This window comes from Chlorocebus sabaeus, chromosome 18 (assembly GCF_047675955.1).
Source record: "Chlorocebus sabaeus isolate Y175 chromosome 18, mChlSab1.0.hap1, whole genome shotgun sequence".
Lineage (NCBI taxonomy): Eukaryota > Metazoa > Chordata > Mammalia > Primates > Cercopithecidae > Chlorocebus > Chlorocebus sabaeus.
The window spans coordinates 47931483-47944648 of record NC_132921.1 but is presented as its reverse complement, the minus strand read 5'-3'; the positions used below and the strand labels follow the sequence as shown (position 1 = coordinate 47944648).

The following is a 13166-nucleotide window of genomic DNA, read 5'->3' as shown; positions in this document are numbered from 1 at the left end:
CATTGCATGCTAGCAAAAGAAGAGTCTGAGAGTGAAATTTAAGCCTACTCTCTCCTTAGTCATACTAAGCCACCAATTTTAGTCTTTACTGTGATGAGGCTACACCTTGCTTGGTGTTGGGGAGACCCTCTTTGTGGTAGTGGTTTCCTAGAGTATCAAAAGGGAAATGATGCAAAAGGAAGTTCCTTAGGTTTAGGCTTTGCCTTCAGCCTATCCAATGTCTCCCTTCTGGGATTTGAGCCTAGAGACCTGGAGCTGGGAGGCCCTGCCTTGTCCTCCCTTCACCCATTCTTTCTACCCTTAGTTGGGGCTGGAAAGGGTGAGTTCTTCCCTCATCCTTCCTGCATTTTCTGTACTTTCCCTATATCATACCATTCTGCTTCCCAAAGTGGAATTTGCCCTCCCTTTTCCCTAGGGCTCAGCTGGAAAATGGCTGCCAGATAACCTGATTTATGAGGAGAGGAACGAAAACACATCTGTTTAATATTTTCAAATTATTACCCCTGTTACCCCTGCATCTCAGAGGGTAATCACTGGTCTCTGGAGTTCTGTGGGTCCCTTTATAGTAGTGTGGCTCAGAGCAGTCTTAGAGGAAGATTTACAGGGCCCTTGGGGCCCTTCACCTGACTCACAGCCCCTCCCTTTTTAGACCATCAGCCCAAATTCTTGGCCATCATCCCATCCCTTCCTTCATGAGCAGACTAGAAACAAAGTGGGTGTGTTCTCTCCACAAAATTAGTTAGTATGATCAATGAACTATGCATTTAAATTCTGACAAATTTAGTCCCCACAATGACACAAATTATGTTTTACATATTACTTAAATATGGGATCATGGAAAAGTGATCTGTACTGAAGAACCCAGATTGAGAGCATACTCTGAGGACATTAAATATTTGATTTGTAGACTGTGCCTTTCAATTTCAGACTGTCCCCCCCAAAAGGGGAAGTTTTGTGAAAGGGAGCAAATTAGTAAGGAAATTGACAGCAGCAGGTCAAGTAACAGAAACAGAGGAAGCATGGGTCTTTGCAAGAATGACTACACTGTCATGCCCCTTTAGCTCATAGTGCAATGTGAAGCTTGGTGTGTATCTTTGGTACTTAGATACTCATCTGTGTACCTTGTAAGTCTTAGGTCAGAATTGGATCTGATTGTATAACAAAAAAAACTTATGTAAAGTGAGATGTGGATGAAGGAATCAACTTGTGCACTGTGGACTAACTGGAGAAGCAAAAGATAAAATTATTAAAATAATAGCCTAAGAGGAAAGTATAAAATAGAAAGGAAAAAAGTAGGGCCCCTTGTTTGAGATTATCATTACCATCTGGGTTGTAAAACATTTGATTCTAATTCCAGAAACTTGATACCAGAAATAACTTATTACCAGGGATATATGCTGAAGAATTGTCAGGAATGACAAAGTATTTACTTGTTTTTAATATCTGTATCACAAAATGATAAAGCTGATAAACCATACAATGATATGGAGTGAGTCATAGCTTAATACTTTCTGACACATATATTTATGCTGTATCTTTTACACCCCAATTGTTCTTCCCTTTTCACCCTATAAAAGGTCAGAGACCACTGCTGATAAGCAGAGAATCCTTCAAAATCTCTCTTGGCTGGGCGTGGTGGCTCATACCTGTAATCCTAGCACTTTGGGAGGCCAAGGTGGGTGGACTGCCTAAGCTCAGGAGTTCGAGACCAACTTGGGCAGCACGGTGAAACCCTGTCTCCACTAAAATACAAAAATTAGCTGTGTGTGGTGGTGTGCACCTGTAATCCCAGCTAGTTGGGAGGCTGAGGAGGAAGAACTGCTAGAACCCAGGAGGCAGAGGTTGCAGTGAGCTGAGATTGCGCCACTGCACTCCAGCCTGGGCGACAGAGCGAGACTCCGCCTCTAAAAAATAATAATAATAAAAAATCTCCTCTCCTCTGTGGAGGACAGCACTGAACATATGCAGGGTCTTTTGAGTTTATAACCTAACCCGTAGACTGCACAGTGCTAGCAATTCTGTTCACAGTTATCTTTTCACAACAGTCATCTTGGAAGTACTTGATTCTTACCTTGATTTATAATATTTATTGAGCTCATATTACAGATCATTACTGTCCAGTCACATTGATAAAAGCATGTCACTTGGAAGCTTCAGTTCACCTCCTAGCTGTGTGACCTTAAGCAATTTACTTAATCTTACTAGTTTACTCATCTTTAAAATGGGAATAATAATAGTATTTGTCACATAGCCAATATTTTTGAAAACTGCATTGCAAGGATATAGAACAGCTTGAATGTTAAGCACTTTCAAATACTAAATGAGGTGATCACTTGTGTAATTCAAATGGAAATAGAATAAATGGCAACGAATTAATGATCTGTATCAGGAGGCAGCATAAAGAATTTGAATTGGAGGGTTTTGGGTAACTGATGTTCTAAAATGGTGGTTATCTTTTTTTAAAAGAAAAACCCTCTTTGGGATTCCTTTGTACAGATGATCTCTTAATTTGCCATCCGTAATCCTCACATTATTAAAGGCTACATTGATTAGAAGGAAATACAGCTTCCTTGTAGGTTTTTGCTTTTTGGCTTGTTTTTGGGTTGATGGTTGCTGCTATTTGGAGAAAGGGAGAAAGGCAGAAATGTTAACCTCTTAGTCTGATACCTTTTCTACAAGCTGGCCACCACGTCCTTTTTAGGTTTTTCTGAAACCTGACCAAGTTTAATTGTCATGGCATAAAAACTTGGTATTGAAGGAGTTAAAGGGTCTCCTACACCCCTTTGCATGAATCGTTCTTTTGTGTACACAGCTGCAGTTGGAGCACGGGTCGGAAAGGAAATGGTTAGAGGAAGAGCCGGTTTTCAGACAAGGCGAGTCTGCGAGGGGGGCTGCAGGGTGGCCTGGGGTTTTACATGCCAGATGTAGGCCTACCCCGGTGCCTGCCTGGAGCTGCTGGCGTGGTCACGCCGCGGCCCTGTGCGAATTGAGGCGAGGTGATGAGTTAGCGGGTTGCCATGGCGACAGGCCGGCCACGTGACCAGGGTGCTGCTGCCGGCGTTCTGACGTCAGCTGCCAGAGGGCGGGGCCGTAGGAGGGCGGGGCGCGAGCGGGAGCTGGGAGAAGGCAGTGAGCGAGCAGGCGGCAGGCACGGTCCGTGCGGAGCAGGCAAGCGAGCGGGAAGACGCAGCTACCTTCCTCACCAGCCAGCCCACAGCGGTTTGTTCCCTTTCTCGGGAGTGCGCCAATGCCTGGGCCGACCCAAACCCTGTCCCCAAATGGCGAGAACAACAACGACATCATCCAGGATAATAACGGGACCATCATTCCTTTCCGGAAGCACACAGTGCGCGGGGAGCGTTCCTACAGGTAATGGGGCTGGCACGAGAGCAGCGCCGGGGACCGCGGTGAGGGCGCGCGGAAATCCAGCCCGTTATATAATGGAGCAGACACTGCCTGCGACCCCTGCTGCAGGCATACATTTGTGAAGGCGGTTGTGATTATTTGGTATCTGTTTCCATGTGTCATGTTGGGTTTGCATTGAGGCTCCGCGACTGCAGATGGAAAGCATTTTGTGAATAGGTTTGCTGCCTGCAAGGGGTCTCCCTCCATCTCTTTCCTTTCACATTGATAAAAATGCATGCTGTTTTCCCCCGCTGTCCAAAGGGAGACAGGCAGTAGCACTTCCTTTCCTCCCTCCCTTTTAGATTTTAAAGGAGCCATTAGGTAGCTGTGCCAAAAGGCAGAAAACGGGAGGATGGGGGGAAAAACGTTTGCGCTTAACCTGGAGAGTGTGCAGGAAAGATGGAATCCTCTAGATTAAGCTGCAGTCTGTGATGTTAAACCGCCAGATTGATGGAGCTTTGTAAGAATTCTGCTCGCTGATTGGTGCAGGGATTGACAGCAGAGGTCACAGTGTCAGACATTCACCAAAATTTTCTCCATAGAACCCTAGGTTTGTTAGAAAGAGACTAGACTGTAAAGGACTTGAAAAAAACCGGGCGCTGTTTTGCATTTTCTAAGGAGTTTATGGCCACCACTTGGGTGGGGGAGCCTTTCCTTCTTATTTACAGTAGGAAGGTAATTCCTCGTATTTTGCTGAGGTCTGTTTTGAGGATGGGACTGATCTTGGTCATTGTATTGTGAGCCTTTTGATTAATGAGTTGGCCTGTACAGTTGGCATCATTTTTACATTAACATATCTGGCAATATGTTCTAGTAGATAAGCTCATTAAAATTGTTTGCATTGTTTGATAAGGATAACAATGTAATGGAGAATGCAGCTAGAGTCTTATGCAGCTCAAGGCCAGACTTGAAGGGAGACTGATAGCTTCAGTCATATTTCCTCTGAAGTTCTTTTGTACTGGGGTAGTTATTTTTAAATGTTACCTTGATAAACGCTAACAATGCTTTTGCTTTGAGGCAGAGCACACATACCTCTAAAGCGCATCCTCTCAGCTAATGAGCAACAGGAAATAACTCTTTTTTTCCTTTTTAGAGCCGTCATCTAAACATTTAGATGGCATTATGGGTAGAATATTGTGTGTATAAATGTTGCATATCACAAAATAGGACCAGAAAGTACCCTACTTCCTTTCTCTTTGGTCAAAGAAATACACTATTTGTTGACTCAAAAAAAAAAAAATATATAAGCAACCTTTGCCCTGTCATCTCTGGCAGTTATATAAATACTTGAAGTTAATTTTGGCTGTGCCCATGAGGTCACCAAAATCTCATGCCTTATGGTTCCAGCTAATGTGTTGACATGGCATTCTTACAGATTTCAAGTACTTGTTATTCTCTTAATGTAAATCAAAATTGGTCCACAACTTCTGGGGCTTTCCTTTCGAAGACCCTGTGATTGGAAATTTGGGCCTCTTCTCTTCTTACTCCTCCACCTTTTTCCTCTGTGACCATCCCAAAGCCTAAAAATAGAATTTAAAAACAAAAAACTTGAAGCGATTTTAAATCTCACTTGTTTGAACTGTTTTTTTTATAGAAAATAAATTTGGAGCCTTTATTTTCTAGATGATTTAATCCCTGCTGTGTAGGTAGCAGTTGCATTTAAGACAGAGTTCGAATTTTACCCCATGGGCCAAAGGAAGTTGCCTGGTTGGGTTTTATTACTCATGTAAACTAACTTGAAATGGCAATGGAAAATCATTTGACAGAAAGGTTAAATGTTACGTTTTGTTGACAGATTATTGCTTTAAAATGAAATTTTATTTACCTCTTTAATTCAACCCAAGCTATTATTTGCATTTCCTAAATTATTTCCAGTTTGCTTTCTGAGTCCCTATAATGGTGTTCAAAATTATGTAAAAACAAAACTGAATTTTAATAAAGATCTTACTGAACAAATTCTGAAGTCACTAAGAGCATCACTGCATTTGTATTTGATATAATAGGATTACTGGATGATATAGTGAGAGGTGTCATAGACTAAATGAAGGAAGCCTCTCAAATTGCATTTGTCTTGTGTTATACAAAGGGTGCACATGGAGACAGACACATACGATGTTTTCCTTCGTCTGTTTTTCTTTCAAAGTGGATGTCCAGTGTAATAATTACCACTTATTTTTTTGGAGGGGCATAGGAAAAGGAAAAATGTGACACATTTTTCTATCCAGGAAGCATTCCATCATTATTTTGGCATCCCAAGACTGGAATAATATAGCCATTTAATTGCTGAGGAAACTTGGAAGGCAATTTGAAAGTGTGAGTAGAGATTTTACCAAATAAAAGTTTTGCCTTGGCTGTAGGTTTGGTATAGCCCTCAACAATGAAGATATGCCTGGAAGTTCTGGGTGGAGTCCCTTATGGTGGGGTGGGGTTGAGTGAGCCCAGTTCCCTGGCAAGATCAGAGGGAATTCTCTCCCTGGATCCTTTACTGACTCCTAGGTAGGTCCCCCACAGGTCCTTTATCTTAGGCTTTTCTTTTTTTTTTTTTTTTTTTTGAGAGAATTTTGCTCTTGTTGCCCAGGTTGGCGTGCAATGGCTCAATCTCTGCCCACTTGCAACCTCCGCTTCCCAGGTTCAAGAGATTCTCCTGCCTCAGCCTCATGAGTAGCTGGGATTACAGGCATGCGCCAGCACGCCCAGCTAATTTTGTATTTTTGGTAGAGATGGGATTTCACCATGTTGATCAGGCTGGTCTCCAACTCCTGGCCTCAAGCGATCCACCCGCCTTGGCCTCCGAAAGTGCTGGGATTACAGGTGTGAGCCACCGTGCCCAGCCTTAGGCTTTATTTTCTACCTTTGCCTGTTATATATAAAAATATCTAGCCCCCGTTCTTAGAGGATATTATGAGGCTAAACTCAATATTTAAAACAAATAATTTCCTTACAAAGCTATGTAAACATAAGAATACTGTTGTTACTGAAAAAGGGCTCTTGGACAAGAACGTCTCACCTTGCTGGCAGCACAGGTGAGAAGAGGAGCAAACACCTAGAGGATAGGGTGGCTTTCCTGAGAATTGTTAATGGGCAAGCAGTCATTCTTTGGAGGAGGAGACATTACTGTTACAGCATTTGCACCATATTGTTCATAAGTAAGTCAAATTTGGTTCTTGACCCACATCTCTTAATCCAGGTATCCGACAGTATAAACAAAACCATTTTCACAGCATGGAACAGAGTGGGCAGCAACTCATTATTGAAACTAGTGTGCACCTTGATTAGAAAAGCAAGTTTCCTTTAGAAAATTACCCCTGGATTAGGGGGTATTCCAATTGAAAAAAGTACAAAAATGGCTTTGCAGAGTCGTAGAGACATGTTTTCACTCCTGTGTGATCTTCTCAACCTCAGCTTCCTCACTGTGTTTATGAATGCTAGAAATCTATATATTTTAAGAGCTGCTTAAAAAATAAATGTGGTGTGGGCCATCCGAGGTGACACTGTTTAATTCACAGAGTGAATGAGTCGTGCTCTGGATCTCCCTGGAGAGGATACTCCCTATAGCTCTGTTTCATGCAGATGCTAGTCGGAAATGAGATTTATTAACTGGCTCTCTGCCCACTGCATCTTTGTTTGTATACTCCAGGCTTTTAAAAATGAATGTATAAGTCTAGAGGACTGTTTCCACATGGGGGTTTTGAGCATGCGACTACAGTAGCACATGTTTCTGAATACTTAAAAAAAAAAATTACTTGGCCCCAGGAAATGGATTGTAAAGTAAAGCAAAACTAAAATGTAAGCCTAAAGCATTGGCCGTAACATCCAGCTTTGCCAGTTTTAAAAAACATACTGTTGTTAAGGAAAACAAAGAGAAATATCGTAATATTGTGCCGGTGTGTGTGGTTTTTTGTGCACATGTGTGTATAAAAGAGTTGTGAAAGTGTGTTCCATTCAGTAGAGGCTATTGTAATGTGACTCACTTTTATCAGAACATAGGCTTCACATCACATTCCCCAAAACAGTAGTTACAGATGGCAAAAGTCTTGGTTCATGTCTTTATTATGTATTTGTTAGTATCATCTAGGTTTAATACTGTCAAAGGAGGTTTTCAAAAATAAAGATTTTTGTCCTTATTATTTTTCTTAGTGTTTGTAAAAATCAGAAGATTACTTGATGCTTTAGTACGTGCCCAACTCTGGAACTTCTTTTACAGATTTTCAGAGCTTCTGTTAATGGGATGGTCTTCTGGGTGCTCTTGCTTTGGGGAGAGGCCCTTAGAGCAGAGCTGTGAGATTGTCCTCTGAAATTCGGAAGGTTGATTTCCTTATGCAGCATCTTTTCTTTATTTATAGGGACATCTTGAAGCTGCAGTGAATAATTCTATTAATTGGAAGGGGAAATTTGGGACTAATTTAAATATTCTGTTTGGTTTAGAGAATTAATTAATTGGACAAATATTTGAAAGTCTGCTCTGGCCAAGGTCTGTGCTAGATGCCCCTTGAAGGATCTTGAGTCCTAGTAAAGTCAGATAGAAAACTGCTCATTTTGTAACAGACTTACAGTGTTGTTGGCATTTTGCTTAGTCTGATAGCGAAAGTGGTTTGCATTTCCTGAACCCCCAGTGACCCAAAGCAGGAAGAAAGTTTCTCTGAAGGCCAGTATGCTGTAGGAAGCTAAAAGACACTGTGAGAAACCAAAAAATTTGCTGAAAAGAATGTAGGCTTTAGGATCAGGCAGAATTTTCATTGGCCTGGCCAGGTGTGTTGGGCAGTGGTAGAAAATAAAAGCATTGAAAAGCAGGCGGGGTAGTTGAAACTTGGAAATAAGAAGCTACTGAAAGTTTATTGACTGAAGATAGTGTGATGAAAACAGATGCCTACTGCAGTGGATCTTCAGTTTTGAAATGAGAGCTGAAGAGACAACGGGGTCCACCAGTTGCCCCACTGTGTGGGTCTAGAATCGCTAGAAAATACTTAATGCCATGTGAGAGCTTGAGCCCCCTAATGTGCAAAGATCAGGACAAGGTAGATGTTCTCTGGCTTGGGATGTCTTTCCTTGAGTAGAAGCAATGAATGCAGCTTTGTTCCGTAATGAGACTGGTACTTAGCTCAGACAGTGGCTTTTATATTTGCAGATGCCCACTTCATAGCTATCAGTCTAACTTTTAGGAGTGGCAAGTGTGGAGAGTTTCCACTATTCTGATCTTCCTAAACAATGAACCAGGTTTCTGGTTCATTATGAAGCATCTTCCCTTGGCATTTAATGCCGTAAAAAGTACAGATGTGGCTGAAGAAACCGCTCAGAACACTCCCTATGACTTTAGGGCCAATTCCTCTGACAGAAGGTTATCACCTTGGTGGCAGACTCTGGAGTGGATGGAATTTACCCTAAATAGTGTGTGTGTGTTTACTTCTTCTTTTAGTCTATTTCACTTTAAAGGACAAATTGATTTTCTTCTCTCCTGTGAGAAGTATCTTTTTTCTACGGTGAATTAAGTTAGAATATATATCTAAGAATAGTTTTGTTCTTCCTGACTTCAGGCCATCTTTCAGGCATCTGCCTCTGTAATGGTACACTGAGTATGTCAAACTTAGCCAATATCTGAAGCACTATTCCAACAGCCCTTTTTCTTTCTAATACTCCACACATGTCCCATTGGTATCATACAAACCTTGTTTCTTAGCTCATTTTAAAATTTTGATTGTTTATCTTAGTGTTTCTGGCCCTTGGTCTTTATTATTAGATTGAGAGAATTCTCTCAAAGTGGAAACCTACAATTCATATAGGCAAAAAATTATGCAACATTTGCCTTATAGCATATCAAAGACATTTCTCCTAAATATATTTTTATAAAATGCCTCCCCAGAGATGATCATTTACTTTAATGAAAATAAATCATTAGCAAGGTAAAGACTGAACAGAGTTTTATAGGCCACCAATAAATAATTTCTTAGTAGGTTACCAAAAAAAAAAAACAAACCACTGTGTTTTCAGTGTCAGGTCTCCCCAAGTGAATTAAGATTTTACTCACTTGAACCAGGACAGAGTTTCTTAAAGAATTATTGTCTTTTCTAAAGGAGCAGAAGTTTGTGATAAATACATGAAATGATCAAGTTGACAGCAGCTGTGAGTGATGGTGTAGTCTAATGCTAATCTAGTTAAGAAAATATGGCAAAAACTCAAACTTTCTGTGATTTCTAGGCCTCTCTTGGTTCCAGCAGGTAAAATGACCATGCCAGAAGAATCTGATTTTAGCAATAACTTTGGAACAGAAAGAGGACATGGCAAGAGGTTTAACTGGCTCACAGTTCTGCAGGCTGTATAGGAAGCATGGCACCAGCATCTGCTCAGCTTCTGGGGCGGCCTCAGGGAGCCTTCTCTCGTGGCAGAAGGCGGAGCTGGAGCAGGCATGTGGCATGGCCAGAGCAGAAGCAAGAGAGAGGGAGTGGAGGGGGAGGTGCCACACACTTTTAAACAACCAGCTCATGTGAGAAGTCACTCAGTGTCATGAGGGCAGCATCAAGCTATGAGGTACCTGACCCCATGACCCAGACACCTCCTACCAGGCCCCACCTCCAACACTGGGGATTACACTTCAACACAAGATATAGAGGGGACAACATCCAAACTATATCATATATTTATATAATATTAACACATATATATGTGTGTGTGTCTGTGTGTATTTATACATATATACACTATAGAAAATATATACACATACTTTTAGAAAGTATAATTATATATGTGTTATATATAGTATTAACACATATACTACATATACATATACTATATTCACACATATATAGTAGCAAATATGTATTATATGTGTGTATGTATACTACATACATATAATATATATGGTATTAACATATATACTATAGTTGTGTGTATGTGTGTTTATAGTATATGTATTAATACTATACATACACTATACACTATACTATATGTATATACTATTATATATAGTGTATAGTATATGTGTTAATGCTGTGTCTAACACAGCAATGGTGAGAACTGGGCATATATAGTAGGTTTTTATATATATATAACATGTATACAACACATAGATATGTATATATAATTATACTTTCTAAAATTATACTTCCTAAAGGCATTTTGGCTATCCATAAAAATTTATACAGCAGAAAATACACATTTTTATAGAAATTCAAATTTTAATTGTGCGCAGAATCGATCATGAAATTTAGGCAGTGTTTGTTGTTGCATACAACTAAAAAGACAGTGCTGTTGATATGAGACACCCTTTAGATTTCTGCGATCCTATTTCATTTTTTGTAGAAATAACACTTGTTTTGTTTTGCTTTAAAGACATTAATTTTTTGTTCTTTATTTAGTGTCAGCCTACCCTGGCAAAGCCCTAGGAGGTAATTTGTCAAAAACGCCAGAGGTACTGACATCTCTGGGAGGCTTTCCTATGTTCACAGCTATACTGTGATTATAAACAGTGGTATCCCTCATTGAAAGGCCCTATGTGATTCCCTGTGAGGTCTTCTTTGGTGCTGTGCAAATCAGGAGAAGGTGAAGCTAAGTGGGCTCCTTCCCCCACTCCCTCATACCATCTATTTCCTTTTTATCATTTTGGAATGCCAGATAGTGTTTTCAGATTCTAATAATGTCATTTTTAAAATCCTCACTCTTGGGTTTTACACAATTATTGTTACATTAAAGTTTAAGCCAAAATCCTTCTTTTAGCAGACTTACCAAATTCCTTTAATGTGCCAACCTTCCTCCATGCTGGGACCTTGGAATACAGAGATAAATACTGCACAGCCCTCCCTTGATAAGAGCCTCCAGGGGCCTGGACAGCGGGCGAAAGTGCCTGGTGGGAGGGATGTGAGATGGAGAGGTTTCCACACCTGACCCCAGAGTATACACAGGGTGTATGTTTTGTTTTTTGCTGAGGTGTGGCTGTCATTGGTTCAGAAGTCTTCCTGATCACTTGTCTGAATAAAAGTAATTTTGTGATTATTGTGTTGATACTTGCGAAGGGCAAAATTATCACTCCTATAATTTTCAAAAGCTTTCAGAAATGGAGCATGTAAGTAAAAATGAGTGTGTACCCTACTATGACCTCTATATTTGTCTTACGAACATAGCCTTGAGGCACAAGCTTGGGCGCTGTTGAGTGTTTTTTGTGGCAGGAAGTTCATTTCCCTTTTTCAAAAAGTCACTTGAAAAGTAAGAGGCTTATTTATCTGTTTTGCTCCTCCAATTTTTATGTTTGTATTGGTTATCATTAGATTAAAAATGCTTCAGTATACTATTACATAAAAAGTGAAAATGAGATCATATATTCATACTTCATTCGTAGAGAAACTGAAAGGATATAAACTAATAATGTTAAGAACTGGGAAGATTAATCACTGTGTACTCTTTTATGCTTTTTTTTCTAAACTGAAACTAAATGCATTACCTCATCAATCAGTGATGTTTCAATTAACCCTTTAATAGCATAGATTTTTAAAATTAAATAAGTTTCAGTTTGAACTTAATGAGGTTTACATGTTGAAATATGTTAGGAAACATCTCACAGATATTCATGGACTTACCGAAGTCACATGGATGACAGTAAAGATTTGCCTCATGCAAGTACATTCTTACATTAAACATCAGTAGTCACAAATGAAATGTGCTCCTATAGCATCTGCCTCATTTAGCCCTTTCAGGTTTCACACATAGCAATCCATAGTGCAGATTTTGTTTCATTTTCTCCAGAGTACATTGAAGTTGCCTGTGTGTTTTGTGATGCGTCCAGCCTGTTTAGTATGCTCAGTGAATCTTACACTAACTGCAAAATAATACTCTCTGAGGATTATTTTAAATTACCCTCTTTGCATTTTTGTTTTCTTCTCATTTATCAGGCTCCTGTCATTTATCAAGTACGGCAAGGGGCCCTGAAACTGAGATTGCAGGTAATTGCCAATTTTTTGGCCACTCTGAGTGCAGTCCTCTGTCCTCCTCCAACTCAGCCTAACCTCCCACCTTAGGGAACTTAATTGGGCAATATCTGGCCTTCTTGTGACCCCTGCGTGTGATGACGGCCAGGAAACAAGCCATCTGCATTCACCATGCATTTCTGTTTCAGCCCCCTCATCCAGGAGTCTGGGTGAAGACTGAGAGAACCCCCAGGGAGACTGACCAATTAAGAAAAAACAAAGAAGAACAAAGCTTTGAATATATTATCCTCCGTATAGGGACCTGCTCACTGTCAGCAACTCTGAAATAAAAAAAACTTGTGGAACTTACGAGCTGAATGTCTCTGCTAGAAAAGGAGGAAGCAGAAGGCAGGGTCATTGGGAGATAGAGTGTGATGGGAAGTGAGTGCAGCACGGAGGAGGGTGAGGGTTTCTTGGGGTGAACATGCCAGCCCCTAGAGAGAGTTTAGTTCTCTGCCTCCCTACCCCCAGCCCATCTCTCTGCCTCTTTTCAAGGGCAGAATAAACCTTCCCTTCAACACTTGTCCAAGGACAGAAGAAAATGAAGAGCTCTGTGTTAGCCTAGGCAGGGGCCTGGCAGCAGAAGGGAAAGGGGACCAATAAGTCTCTCCCAAGTCCCTTAATGGGCCTGGAATACACAGTAAATTGTTAAGTTTGGGTTTGGGAAGCCAATTTGGGAAGCCAAATTGATAAGTTTGGGTTTGGGAAGCCAATTTCTTTCCCCCTGAAATTTTTGACAGGCAGATAGCATTGTCATAGCAATGACTAAGATGTCAGCATGTACCTATTTCCAGCCTGTATGGTAAGTGT

General features: G+C 40.6%; 1 protein-coding gene across 4 annotated transcripts in view; it reads left to right on the top strand.

Moving 5' to 3' along the window:
• MAPRE2 (microtubule associated protein RP/EB family member 2) overlaps positions 1-13166 on the top strand; it is a 163926-nt gene that overhangs the window by 56029 nt on the left and 94731 nt on the right. The window contains exon 1 of one of the 4 annotated variants that reach the window (XM_007974269.3): positions 3097-3369. The exons of 2 other annotated variants lie outside the window; for them this stretch is intronic. In XM_007974269.3, coding sequence (XP_007972460.1) covers positions 3248-3369 — 122 coding nt within the window. In that variant the 5' untranslated portion in view covers positions 3097-3247. Of the gene's footprint in view, positions 1-3096; positions 3370-13166 lie in introns of those variants that run through there. One more of the 4 variants, XM_007974271.3, reaches the window with a different exon arrangement.